Source organism: Barbatula barbatula, assembly GCF_947034865.1.
Source record: "Barbatula barbatula genome assembly, chromosome: 21".
In the NCBI taxonomy this organism is placed as follows: Eukaryota; Metazoa; Chordata; class Actinopteri; order Cypriniformes; family Nemacheilidae; genus Barbatula; species Barbatula barbatula.
In genome coordinates this window covers 12,531,800-12,546,529 of record NC_136784.1, presented here as the reverse complement: position 1 = coordinate 12,546,529, position 14,730 = coordinate 12,531,800, and the positions used below count along the sequence as shown (strand labels likewise).

The window sequence follows — 14,730 nt, the reverse complement described above, 5'->3', positions numbered from 1 at the left end:
TGTGGGACAGTGTTTATATTTCTCAAAGTTGGTTGAAAAGACAATGAGATTTCAATGAGAAATATTTGGATAACTGTTACCTGTACCACTTGTGAGAGGCCCATTATGGGAGCTGCTGACCTCCAGATCAATTCCTTGACTTTGTGCCGACTGGCTGCAAGTTTCTTTTTCCGACACCTGTGGAGAATGGGGTTATAATGTTATATACGCACTACGTGCGGTCTTAATGTTATTCGGTGACGCAGTCACCTTTCAGACAAAGACAATTGGAGCGAGCTCTTTGTTTGCCTCTTTAAACCGTAGCAGAGCAACAGTGGCTCTATGGGACCACCTAGTGGCAGTCTTTTGATTTAGCCTGTTGCTAGGGTGATGAAGTCCTTAAGACACAGAAGGTTAAAGCTGAGAGCCACTCAGACTGTCAAAGCAAGACAAACGCTCCATTTAACTTGTCAGTCTGTGACAGACAGCGCCATTTAAGTGTATTCTTCTTCAATACAATCACCGGCGAGATGAACATTATTGTGCAAAGGTTAGACTCCAGATATCCGTCAAAACTACAGGGTTCTTCGAAGCTTTAGATCATTGATGCTTATTTGCAACACAAGTGTGAACAGAGATAATATCAAATCGACGGTGTTTTGCAATCATTAACACCCACATTATGTAATACTGTATGACAATATATAGCTGCAGAAAAAATTAAGAGACCGCTACAGTTTTGCCTTTTCTCCGTGTATTGTGGCAATTCTAGTCCAGCGGAAATGATAGATAAAATCACCAACAAACGGCAATGTGAAAGACTGAGGGAATGCAAAGATGCATGTAAAAAATAATACGAAAAACATCGTTGTTTACACATGATTATGAACTTGTTTTCTTTACGGTATTCAAAAAGTGCATTTTGTTTTTTATAAGTTTGTCCTGGTTCATGTTTCTGCAAACGAATGCATGTAAAAAGCAATACTTTCATTTGGAATTGGGTAGAAATGTCACTTGAAACAGAAATGATCATTTTAATTGAACACATATCTATCAATGGTAAATTCTCCGGCTGTACATAGCCATGTCTCTCATTTATAGCTTAATTTATTGCATAAGGGCCTAGATCTTGCCATAAAATGTTTGTTTTTGTTTGTTATTTTATTGATTTCCCCACTTTCAGGACTTTCAGAGTAGTGCATCATTATTAATGCCAATTTATTATATTATATTGTCAGATTTTTGCGTTGTAAGTGCCAACAAGCCTAGCAAAGGGAATGAACTGCACTTTCTGGGATCAGATAGGCCTACATTGGGGCATAAATAATTCAAGTGGTTTTACTGCTTGTCCATTTGTTTATTTATGATCAATTTAAGGGTCTTTTTGGCCTTTATTTTGTGTACGGGGGGAATGAGGGTGTGGGATCAGGACATGACTCGGGTCAGACCTGAACCCGGGTACTGGTGAGCCAACAGCTCTCACTGCATCACACCTTTGACAGATTTATTTATATCTATTGTTGTCACGTTGGTCCCATTTAACAACTTTTCACCCTACAGTCTTGTAATGTCAGAATGTATTTCTTGTTTTATTTAAAGTGACCAGTTGACTATCGTGTTTAACCCTTGTCACCTCACGTCGGCGAACATATTAAGAGGCCGTACTTATAGTGCGATCCCAATATATGACTTTTCGCTGGAATTCCACTACTATGGTGGACAGTGGCTTGTGTTTTAAATGAATCATGCTCGAAAGTGATTTGTTTATTCCTCCAACGGTATCCGTTACAGAAAACGTTTGCCGTTGCATGATGCTGTATCTGTTTTTAGCGTTTAATATCCAAAACAACTGCCATATTATTCAGTGTAACGCAACCCAAAACAATGACAGTACAGCAAACCGAATCAAATGAAAAGGCACGCTAAAGAATCTTTGAATATTAACTAGTTAATATCTAATAGTGTAGATAGAAATATGTGAAAGGTTAATATGGCACACCATGCACACTTAGCTTGCATAGCTAAAACGAATAAAGGGAAAATTGTAAAATCTAATATGAGCAAAATTAACTAAATATCTGGCACTTTATTGTATTCATTGTATATTTTACAAAAGCCTTCACAGTCAACAAGCCATGAACTGTCACCGCCCCCATATAATGACATTTACAATGAGCGATTCAACCACAATCCATTCCCATCCGCCCCGTCTACACAGCTGTTTACGGGCATGTGTATGCAGTTGTTTGTGTATTTTTAAATCAATTATGCCCTTCGTAAGTCACACTTATCCACTGACTGCTAAACATCTACTGAACTTTTGAACTCTTTCCCCCAGATGATCACTTCACTTAGATCCAGAGAGCAAGACGACTCGTGTGTGAAGTTTCTCATGCCCCCCCCCGGCCAGACAGAAATGATAATCTGCGTGCTTCTCGCTTTCCTCCCACAAACCTCGTGGTTCGCAACAACCGTACATTCTCTTCCACTATCCCTGACTTTACCAGGCCCCCGAGCACAGCGGTCACACATTCCCTTGACAAAAACACTGATGCCAAAACGCACCAAACGCGGTTCACGTAATCCTCGGGCTTGTGTCATTCAAAAGGTCTTTTTAAAATGTTAAACAAGAGGTTCTGTAGGGTTAAGGGTAAATCCCTGAAATGAAAAGCATTATAGAAGCTCATGCTTACATACCCCATTCATCAGGTTCTCATGGTCTCCTGGGGGCCCGCTTCCTTTTTTCTGCCTGTGGATATAACGTGAAGGCATTTTGATTAAATCTGAAGCTTTGGTTGAATCATTGAGCACCAAGACATTAAAACCTTGTTCTAGACAGCAACTAACATGGATCTGAATAAGGGATTCGGCTGGATTTGCATTGAAGAACCCAGCATCTTGAGTTTGTTTTGATGTATAGTATGTAAATATACACATGAGACTTTGCATGACATTTTATTTATATGATATACAGGCCAACTACATATAACAGATATATAATCTGCAACAATGAAATCATTTTAAGATTTTACCAGATTAACAGAAGTGCCAACTGGTTCAGTTAACAATATTTAACTACTAACTAACAATTGAAGTGAACTTTTTTTATTTTGTTTAGAGGATATAACAGTATATCTTTTTTTGAGCATTGAGTTACAAATGAAATATTGATGAACTGAACGCTGTATTAAATAATATATTAAATAATACGAATATATATACAGTGGTGTGAAAAAGTGTTGGCCCCTTCCCGATTTCGCATTTCTTTTGTCACACTTTAATGTTTCAGATCAAATAAGATAACAAGTAAACACAACATGCAGTTTTAAATAAAATCCAAAACTAAATGGACTTGTGTGAAAAAGTGTATGCCCCCTAATAACACTGGTTGGGCCGCCCTTAGCAGCAACAACTGCAATCGAGTGTTTGCCATAACTTGCAATGAGTCTGTTACAGCGCTGTGGAGGAAGTTTGATCCACTCTTCTTTGCCGATTTGCTTTGATTCAGCCACATTGGAGGGTTTTCGAGCATGATCCGCCTTTTTAAGGTCATGCCACAGCATCTCAATAGGATTCAGGTCAGGAGTTTGACTAGGCAACTACAAAGTCATCATTTTGTTTTTCTTCAGCCATTCAGAGGTGGACTTGCTCGTGTGTTTCGGATCATTGTCCTGTTGCAGAACCCCAGTTCGCTTCAGCTTGAGGTCACGAACAGATGGCTGGACATTCTCCTTCAGGATCTTTTGGTAGACAGCTGAATTTACGGTTCCATTTATCACAGCAAGTCTTCCAGGTCCTGAAGCAGCAAAACAGCCCCGGACCATCACACCACCACCACCATATTTTACTGTTGGTATGATGTTCTTTCTCTGAAATACGGTGATACTTTTACGCCAGACGTAATGGGAAAAACACACCTTCCAAAAAGTTGAACTTTTTCCCCAAAAGTCTTGGGGATCAAAAAATACGAAATCAGGAAGGGGGCCACTGTATATATATATATATATATATATATATATATATAAGAATATTAAATATAAAAATGAAACCATATTATCTAAATATAATGATATAAAATGTAAATATATTACAATTTTAACTTAATTTTGTAGTTCCATTCAATCTCTTTTCCATTTGCGATGTCTTGTATGATGTGTTTATGGAAATATGAGTTATACATGTACAGATTTAGCTAGACCTGATCATATGTTATTATGACATTGCATTCTATCGGGTATAAACCACCCTGCTTATTATAAAAAGAACATTGTTCAGACATATATATAGATTGTTTTAGCAGCAACAACATAAACAAACGTTAAGTGTCCCAAACTTAACTTCCGGTAGACCTCGGAAAAGAAACCGTAACTGATGAGTAGTTTTAATGTAATTTAATAATGAATATAAGTTACATTTTTATATTTTGTATATATATATATATATATATATATTATAACCAAACACAGATGAAACCGTCTATTAAGAAATTGTTTAGTTGTTTAGTTTGGAACACCATTATGCAATTTTAATAAAGAAATCATGTTTGCACAATACAAATAGCGGAAGTATGAAGAAATGTGAGTGTTTTCGTGTTATGTAACTCACCCCTGGCAGCTCGCACACAGCAGCAGCAGCAGAACAGAGAGCAGCAGGAAAGCAGAGAGTCCCATGAGCGTTCCTATAAGAGCCAGCTCCCCTTTAGCCAGCACTGCGACCTCTGACCCCATGGCCCCTGACCCCAACACAGCACTCAGCACAGGAGCCATTATACATCACAATGGTGAGTGGCCTTCATCGACCATACACACCTCACTGCCGAGGCTGGACACAAAAAAATTGACAGAAAAAATGGAGGAGGGGAAGAGAATAAAAAACAGTTTGATGCTTTTGAACTGAAAGACCTTTGCACTTGATAGAATGAGTTGAATAAATGAGAGAAAAACTGCGACCTCATCATTCAGCTCCTAATAGAGGCTGTGAATGAATACAGTGTAAAATGTGCAAAAGTTAGCATTAAAATCTAATCTCTAAACATCGACTTGACACATAATGTCAATCTGAAATTACATCATGGAACAAACTTGTAAACATCTCTCACTAATGTAAAATTGTCTGTCTACTTTAGTTTTGCAAACCAGCCACAAGGGGGCAGACAAATCCAGTTCTTGCAAAACCCACCCAGACAAGTCGGCCTGAAAAAACAGCTCTTAAACTTTTGCTCATAGCAACCCAAACACGTAAGCTACTTTTTCTTTGGACAGCGATCCAAAAATCCATGCCAGAGCTCTGGTCCAGGATTCTGTGTGATGCCGTGCCCCAACCCCACAAGTTGAATAGACTGATAACAATCAGTTATCTGGCATCCCGGCGGAGGCCGGGGTGATCTTTTGTGTGAGCAGAAGAAAACAGAGAGGAGGATGGACAGCTCGACTGCCTCTCATGGGGTGAGTCTTTCCTCCTCACTCAATCTTTCAGATAAGAACGAACGAAAAGCCAACCAAAGTCCTGAAGGGTAAAGCTGCCATTCTTCTGTACAAATTATATCGGATGGATTTTCTCCTCGGCCTTGTTTTATAATACAAACATGTTCAGCCTACTGTGTAAATTTGCATGGTTAATGCATGCCGTGAGAATAAGAGCAGGTTTGTATTAGATGAAACACACAACTGTGCGACTTCAGATCCAATGCAAATGTGACATGTTTACGGTGCCGTGTCCTTACTCCCCAAAACTTGTTTTGAACAACCTACCTGAACTAAAAAAACTGAGTATGGCTCGGTCTAACCAACCTATATTAGGTTGTTGCTAACACTTTACAATGAGGTTGAATTTTCTTACATTAGTCAAGGCATTAGCTAACATGAACGAACAATAAACAATCTTTCTACAGCATTTATTAATCTTAGTTAATGTTACTATGAGATTTAATGAATACAATTTTTAAATCAAAACATCATGTACAATGAACTAACAAGAATAATTGTATTGACATTGACGAACAATATTTTTGATGAAAAACGATATTTCTCATTGCAAGCTAATGCATTTAGGTATTTGTCATGTTAACAAATAAAACCTTACTGTAAAGATTGTTTTCACTATTCAGGTCGCTCATTTCTTGCTTATTGCATTCTACGCTGGAAAAAGAATATCGCAAAAACAAGAGCACCAAGGTGATAAAGTTCAGATCTTGCACAATTCCCCGATTCAAAAATGACAAACAAGTCCTACCTGAACACTTGTTTGGCCTTGGTGGTTGTTGCCTGCAGGGAAACAGAGAAAAAGAGCAAGCCGTTAGATTCAGGAAGACAGGTCTACAATACATTACTAAACAACACACTGTGGAACATTTTGACATACTGTATCCTCATACAGTAAAATGCATTTGTGATCGATCACGATAATACAGTAGCCTATAGAATTCATCTCCAACACTGAGCAATCGGCATGAAAGTCAGCATTGAGGTTCAGATGAAGTGTGGATCATTGGCTCCTCACCCCATGGCAGAGCTCTTGAGTCTCTCAGCATGAGCGCATGTCAGACATCTGCTGTAATGCATGTAAGCACCCGCGTGTGACATTCAGCCCTTCTACCAAATCTGTTGTGTGTTTGTCAGCTAGATCTTTGCAAACTCTGATGGAAAAATCACTATAGCAACCACAGACTGCATATCCTCCGTGTAATGATTCAGTCTAATGAGCCTACTGTATGGAGAGTCAGACTCCAACTATAATGAAGATAAAGATTGATGGAAACCAAGAAAAATGGGATTTTATCATTTGAGGCCAGGGCGTTGCTATGCGGTTGCTAGGGTGTTCTGAAGCGTGTTTGGATGACATGCAAGGTGGTCCAGTCAAGCGAGCCCATCATCATATACAGAATCTGAATTTACTATTTATAGGTGTGTGTTGAGATAAAAGGATTTCTTTTGTTTTATTTTGTGAACTACTAACATTATTTACACCAGTTTCTAAATATTTTTGTATCTGCGTGTTTTTAATTGAATTGAAATGCATTTCTATGGTGCTTTTCTCCCATATTGCATTGCATCGCATTGAATCAGCTTTTAAAGGGACAGTTCAACCAAAAATGAAAATTCTGTCATAATTTACTCAGCCTCAAGTTTAAAATATAAACTTAAGTATACAATTCTTGGTTCTGTTTAACACAAAAGAAGGTATTTTTGAGTATGTACAAATATATTAAATATGACTAAAAGTATAATATATGTCCGCAAATGCGGAGTTGTTTTTAGACCTTGAATACTGCACAGAAAACAAGTTCATATTTATTTTAACAACACAATACGTTTTACATGTATTTAAGAAAAGTCTACGTTTTTTATTCACAGCGTTCTAGTGTCTTGACATTTTCTCAGTTGTTCACATTGCTGTTGACTTTATCTCACTCCTGAGGTTTGCTTTCTGTATGTTGAACGAATGTATATTGAAATGCGGATTACCCAAATGCAACTTTAGGTCGTTCGCTTATGTTTTTTCTATTTTGATTCCTAAATTTGGCTACTAAGTTTTGGATCCTAAGTTTGTTGGCTCCTAAGTAACAGCACACCTGTAAGATCATTTATTTCCACAACATGGGGGCATTGAATATCACAGCATTAAAAAGAAATCACACTATTGTCCGATTCACACATACTCCGTATGCGGTGCGTAGAGCAACAACGTATGCAGTACAGATCCGTCATGCGCCATTGTGCTTCCACACCTACGTTTCTATCGCGCTAGTGTCCCTGTCTTCTATTTGATTCAGTCAACAATGGGTATTTCCAATATATGATTAATCGAAACGTTACCATTTCTGTGTCAATTCCTGTTCATTTTGAGCATGATACGTGTGCTATCACTGTAAAACAGTCCGTGTTGTAGAGCAAAAGTAGACTTGATGGGTCGCATCGGCAACGGATGGACCGCACCGCACCTGTGTGCTGTGTGAATGATCTAATCCGTTAACATGGGCACGTGAAAAAATACACTGCACATGGAGTATGTGTGAATCGGCTGTTACACACACATGTATTGTAAAGATTTCTTCAGAATATTAACATTGTTGCCCACTGTCAGCATAGTTCAGTGGTTCAGTGCAGGTGTAAATGTGTAAATGTGTTGAATTATGAGATAAAGGTCAAGAATAATCTGGGTCACTCGCTGTAACTGTGGCAACATGTCACTGTTCATCCGTCACTGCTGAATGTGCTTAGCATTTTAAAACAAAGCGCCCGCTTCACCAAATCTCCAGCGTTATAACTCGCTGCACTAATCTTCACATTCAGCTTTAAGCACCTGAACGTTGGTTATCTTCAGCATTGCTGGAGGATAATTTGATTTCTGTTTATTTACTTTCGTCCCGTTTACACTTTCCACCAAATTGATTTCCCTAAACTGGCAAAGTGTCCTCTTTCTCTTCACTGTTGACTGAAGTGTGAGTCTATTTGTGTGTGTGGGAGAGAGCGAGCAAGAAAATGAGATCTTAACACTGGCTGATTTGGACAGACTGCCAAGTGAGCCAATGCTTCACTCCTTTAATTTGACCAAGAATAAGGGGTACTGGCGAGAGAGAGACCGAACGAGGAGAAAGAGAAAGGGGTCTGTAAGAATCTGCCGAACACACAAAATCCCAATTTTAGGGATTACACGCACACACTCTTAAAGGCACAGTTCACCCCCAAAAAAATGATTCTGTTATAAACTTCTCACTCTCAACTATCATATCTGTATACATTTATTTTGTTTGGTTGAACAGAGAGAACGATATTTGGAAAAATGCTTGCATTCTTGGACCACATTGACTCCCATAGTAGGAACAATTACAATCGTAGTCAAAAGTGGCCCAGAACTGTTTGCTTTCCTAAATTCTTCAAAATATCTTCTGTGTTCAAAGGAATAACAGAAAATGATAAAGTCGTTTTTCCTACTATGGTAGTCAAGGTGTCTAAGAACTGTTTGGTTATAAGCATTCTTCAAAATATCTTTTGTCTGTGTTCATCAGAACAAAGAAATTGAATCAGACTCGAAGGCGAGTAGAGGATGACAGAATATGTATTTTTGGGTGAACTGTTCCTTATCCACGTCTGCCGTTTCCCACAATGAAATGTAATCGACTTGACCTTCGCTATGAAAACACGGAAATAAAATAAAAACTGAAATAATATGATGGAAGATTTTCTTTTTTGATCAGACTGCCGATATTTTAACACACAAATTCCTTAAAATGACATAACTTGCTCTGCTTATGTGGTTTGTTCTATTATTAGTACTTCAAACACCATTTTTACAGAAGCAATTCAGGCGGCTTTGTTACAGCATTTCAGCAAACAAGATCTCTAGTGAAACATTAGCTCCGTGCCTGCAGTTCATTACAAAATCACATAGAAACTAGTTTGTGTATGTGTTGGTGTGCTAGAATGTTGTGAAAAAAATGTCTTTCGTGAATTTCTTTGTTCTGTTGAAGATATTTTGAAGAATGCGGGAAGCAAACGGTTCTGGGGCACTTTTGGCTATCATTGTAATTTTCCTACAATGGTAGTCAATGGTGGCCGAGAACTGAACTGTCTTGTACAAAGAAACGTATACCGATTTGGATCAACTCGAGGGTGAGCGAATGATGACAGAATTTGTGTTTTTGGGTCAACTGTTCGTTTAAGTAATCTGCCAATTCCCACAATGTAATGTGATCGACTTGACCTTCGCTATGAAAACAGGAAATAATATCATGGAAGATTTTTCTGGCCTAGATTTGATCAGCCAAACGTTTAGACACTTTAACAAAACTGGATTAACCAGGCAAAACAGCCTTTTTCCTGTCCAAGATGATAACCACTGTAAGCATCACTGCATCGTCTTGTGTGGTTAACACAGTATGTGCAGACTGTGACGGTGGTCAAGACAGCCATTGTTACGTGCGGTAGGAAATGACAGTGTCTCTGGAGACGGGCAGTAATGGGATGTCACTCTGAAGTGTAATCACTCCATCTGTGGATGTACAGAGGGGCACAGCTGTTGCATGCACACTCCAACACACTGGAACACTTGTTTTATAACTCATGGGCTTTTGTAGAGGAACGTGTCCGTTTTTTAACATGTGTCCCGTTTCTAATGAACCTCAAAGCCAGACAGACACTTTGACTCTATCAGTGCAAATAGACATTTCCTCTCATCTTTGTTTGGAGATCATCCATAGGATATGATGCTGTGGTTAAAGACTATCTGGCCTTCAAACAGGTTGCCTCAATGGCCGCTGCTGGTAGTGTATGCCACTGCAAGATCCCTTTATATGCAAACCAACCGGGGATCAATATCCACGCCAGATGATTAACACATGGGATGAAACTGTTGCCATAGGGACAAAAAGTCAAATGTGGCGGTTTTAATTGGATGGGCCCTCAGGCTCATGGTGGGCCGGGAGCTCGCCGATTGGTTAGTTGTGTGCTGTGAGGCACAGATGACAGTCACTGACCCAAGGAAATCATTTCCTGTTTCTTCTGCCCCCAAGACTGCTCATAATGAGACTGTACACAGTTCATTAGTTTACTGATGATGTGATCTTATCTTCAGGGGTGTATTCATCTCGAGAATATCAGAGGATTTGGTTTATTCGTGTGCCCAGGACAAAACAGGCCGGTCTCTGTCTTCTTCCTTCTGTTCTCACCCAGGCACATGGTCATGTAGCAGCCAGACACATGATGGTCAGGCTTGTCTTTTTTTCTTAGTATGAATTGGCATCTGGTGATGAGGGGGTTGGGTTGTGTCCAGGCTTTCTAAGGTTAGACTGGCTATTGTGAGAGTTTTGGGTGTTGGGAACTAGTTCTCAATTGCCTTTAATATGAATTAAAGTGATAGTTCGCCCAAAAAGAAAACTTCTGACATCATTCTTGTCATTTCAAACTTGTAGGACTTTCTTTCTTCCGCAGAACACAAAAGAAGATATTTTGAAGAAAGTTGGTAACTGGCACCCATTGACTTGCATTGGTATTGTGTCCATACAATAGAAGTGAATGGGTGCTGGCGCTGTTCAGTTACTAACTTTCTTCAAAATATCTTCTCTTGTGTTCTGCAGAAGAAAGACACTCATACGGGTTTGAAATGACAAGAGTGTGAGTATATGAGGACTTTTACATCTTTATTTTTGGGTGAACTCTCACTTTAATGTGACAAAACTAAGGTAAAGTTGACAGTGACTTCTGGTTCGTTGGGCTTTAAACAGAAGACGTTTCCTGTCAAATGAAGCTAACATACATTACTGTACGTTGAATGTGTCATTCTCCTCCAAGTCGCTCAGAAAGAAGCAGTGAACTGTTTTCATAAGCTAATAAGCTTCAGGTCTTCACCTATAGAAACTGTGTTTCCCTTTCTGACTCATACTGGAAATAGTTTTAGGCAACATTTTTCCATAAGGGGTTGCAAAATACTGCAGTATAACTAAGATCTTTTTTTATAGCAAGATCCCTCCTCTGCTGCAGATGAGTTATTATCAAAGCTTCTGTTAGCTAAAAGCACAGGATAACAGAGCATCCAGACATTCCTTATTGCATTGACCCCCGCTCAAATGCAATTATTTATTCAGGAGATGCCGCTGGCGTTCGCGTGAGAATCCATCACCGGATGCATTTTCGGAAGCCATCCAGCTGTGCTTTTCCACAAAATCATCACAGCCTCGCTGTGATCCCGGGGGAGGGACATTTTTGCATTGTGCTCATCTACGACTATAAAGTAACTTCAGGCCAAATTTCGATGTATGGAAGCTTTTCCCACACTTTTTTCTATTCTGACATACTGTGTGTCAGCCAAACACTGCAGTTTCTACAGACACAGATACATGAATGTAGATACACGGAGTTTGTCTGACTGTAAAGTAAACGTATACGCTTCAGATGGATTAGACTCTTACATGTGATCGATTGATGCTTCATAGTGGCTCTGGCAAAAAAATTACCCATAGCTTGCTCGGTCTGAGTTGCCAAAGGCAACAGTTGCTCGCCTGGGTCTGAGACTAATGCTTCCCGAATATATTCCCCCATCAAATGGCTTTTCCAGGCTCTTGTTTTATATGGCAGAGAAAACACAAACTCTTCAGTCGTTCTTTTTGTGAAGCTTGGACCTCAGATTTAAAGATATAGTCGTCATAATAATGTTATAAAAAACTTGTATTGAAGGAGGGACAAAAGCTATATTTTAGAAACATTGCAGGTTATTTTGAATAGAGTAAAATGTTATTGCTCATTAACAGCTCAGGAGATTGGATGATGGAGTCAGTTACGTTTCATTTACGTAGCAATTTAGTCTCAGCGGTGTCTCCTAAAATTGCTTGGGAGAAATAAAATCAGAAACAAATGCATGAAGAGAATGGGGCTTTTAAAATACATAAAATAATAAAAAATACGGTCAAATATTCCGGATTTGGTCAAATTTTATGAGAAATGTTTGAGTTCATATTGAAGTCTTCAACAATATTGCTTGTTGAACGCAGACTTGGCAAATCAGACCTCAGTTTGACACTGTTGAGATCTTTTCTCTAACGGAGACATTTATGCGATTTCACAATAAAAAAAATACATGATTTATGTAAATTCTTATTAAAGGAGTTATCTCATTTTGGGAAATAAACTCTTCATATGAGATGGAGAAAAATGTAATGAGAATCGATGAAGAGGAAGCTTTGCTTATGTCTAGAAGATATTTAAAGGTCTCATCTGTGACTCTTATAGCGCAACTAGAAACGACTCTAAACATTTTATTTGTATTTCTTCTTGATCCATTTCCACTATAGTTGTTTGACTATTGATTTTTTGCTCTGCTCGAGTAATGCAAATGCACATTTTGTGTCAAATTAATAAAGCAAGCCCAAGAGATTTCAAATTGCATTGAGATGAGGAGGGCGAGAGAGACACAGAGTAGTTTTAGTGAGATGGTGCTTGCTTATTAGATTAACAGGCTCTCAACGAGAGACCTTATATTTTAGTATGACAGAGATGCTGATAACTTTGGTGTCTGACATTGGAGCTCCAGCGAGAGCAGATAAATGGATTAGTGAACAGTATGAGGATAGTTTCTGCTCTGCTGCTCCCTTAAAAGAGATAAATCACAAAGCAGAGCAGCCATCATTTCATCCTCATCACCTTAGACACATATCACAACCTCATGACCACGCCCATCACCAGCGAGGTTACTGCGAGGCAATGAGGCTTTAAAGCGATACTTCGCCCAAAAATGAAAATTCTTTCATTGAGCATAGTAGGGAAAAATTACTTTATTCTTTATTTTGTTCAGTTGAACACAAAAGAAAGCATTTTGGGAACAGATCTGGGGACACTTTTGACTACCCTTGTATTTTCCTACTATGGTAGTCAATGTGGGGCAAAATCTGTCGGGTTATAAGCATTCTTCCAAATATCTTTCTCCGTGTTCATCAGAACTAAGAAATGTAAGTAAATGTGAGTAAATAATGACATACTTTTCATTTTGTGTGAAGTATCCCTTTAATGCAGTGGACAAATTGACATGGGAATATCATGTTTCTTCATAAGGGCTTTTCAGTCCAGCAACAGCAAAGCAAATTGATTTATTAAAAGCTGGATGTACACTTGTCTGGATCTTGGAAAAACAAACCCAGCTCTTTAATACGCACTTATTCACCACATCCTCTTATATGTTTGATGTCAGTAGTGTAAGAATGACAAAGGAATACCGCTAATTTCTAATATACACAGTAGTGGCCAAACGTAATATCCAAATGGGGGATCTAATCCCCCAAATATATTATTAAACATGCACTTTAAACCTTTTATTTATGTTGCAGTGTTATAAACAGAAAGCTCAGCTTTGAGAAGAATTTAAAATCCCTGTGAACCAGAAGTTGCCATCGTTTTTATTTCTGTATTTTGACGCATTTCAGAGTGAAATGGAATTTCGAATGAGAAAAATAGTGGCCGTGGCTTTCGTCTTTCTTTGCGATTTGATTGGATGTATAAAACAGCCGTTGTATTTTGAAATGGAATTGGCAGAAGAGTGACAGCTGAAGGGGAGGTGTCAACGGATGCTCCGCCCAAGCGGTCTAATTTACGTCATTTAAGATGGATTGTCATTCCAGGAAGGAAGTGCATTTTCAGATTTTAACTATAGATTATGAGGGCGCACGCAGTTTTAAAATGAGAATGACCCACATTGATCAACTATTTACCAATATTTCATGAAAAAAAATCTGAACTGTAATCAATATTTAATATTTAAGTGCAGGTAGGCGGTTTTATCGCCACACAAAAACAGAGATCAGGGTTTTTTTTAACGATAATGGGTTCTCGGTCAGCTGTGCCTTACATATTAAAAAACTGTTTTGGTCAAAAATCTTTAGCCTACAGGGATATACTGCTCTAAAGTGATGCCACTCTTTTGGTTCATTCCTGGGTCACAATGAAACGAATGTTTTGTAATAAGGTTTTTAAAGTAACTGGATTGATGATTTCCACCCATCTGTGTGGTTTTCTTGAAATGTGAAGGAAATCGTGTTTGCAGGGTTTGAGATGAGGGTGCTAGGGGGAGGAGTCCTGATTTATTTGATTTAGTACACATGGAGGTGGGGGTGCTGGTCAAACAAGTGTGTGTCTGTTGCGTGTGTGTGTGTGTGTGTGTGTGTGTGTGCAGAAAGGGGGTTAGCGCAAAGCTCTGCTGACGTTTACAATGACCTTTCCTGAACATCATTTATCAACACAGCCACTACATGCTATGAATCCATATTGC

General features: G+C 38.8%; 1 protein-coding gene across 1 annotated transcript in view; it reads right to left on the bottom strand.

Moving 5' to 3' along the window:
- Nucleotides 1–14,730, bottom strand: part of pag1 (phosphoprotein membrane anchor with glycosphingolipid microdomains 1) — a 42,904-nt gene that overhangs the window by 7,002 nt on the left and 21,172 nt on the right. Inside the window, exons 2-5 of the mRNA XM_079484742.1 lie at nucleotides 6,211–6,242; nucleotides 4,585–4,800; nucleotides 2,677–2,728; nucleotides 81–177 (exon numbers count right to left, since the gene is read on the bottom strand). Of these exons, the coding sequence (XP_079340868.1) occupies nucleotides 81–177; nucleotides 2,677–2,728; nucleotides 4,585–4,745 (310 nt within the window). The 5' untranslated portion in view covers nucleotides 4,746–4,800; nucleotides 6,211–6,242. The remainder of the gene's footprint in view (nucleotides 1–80; nucleotides 178–2,676; nucleotides 2,729–4,584; nucleotides 4,801–6,210; nucleotides 6,243–14,730) is intronic.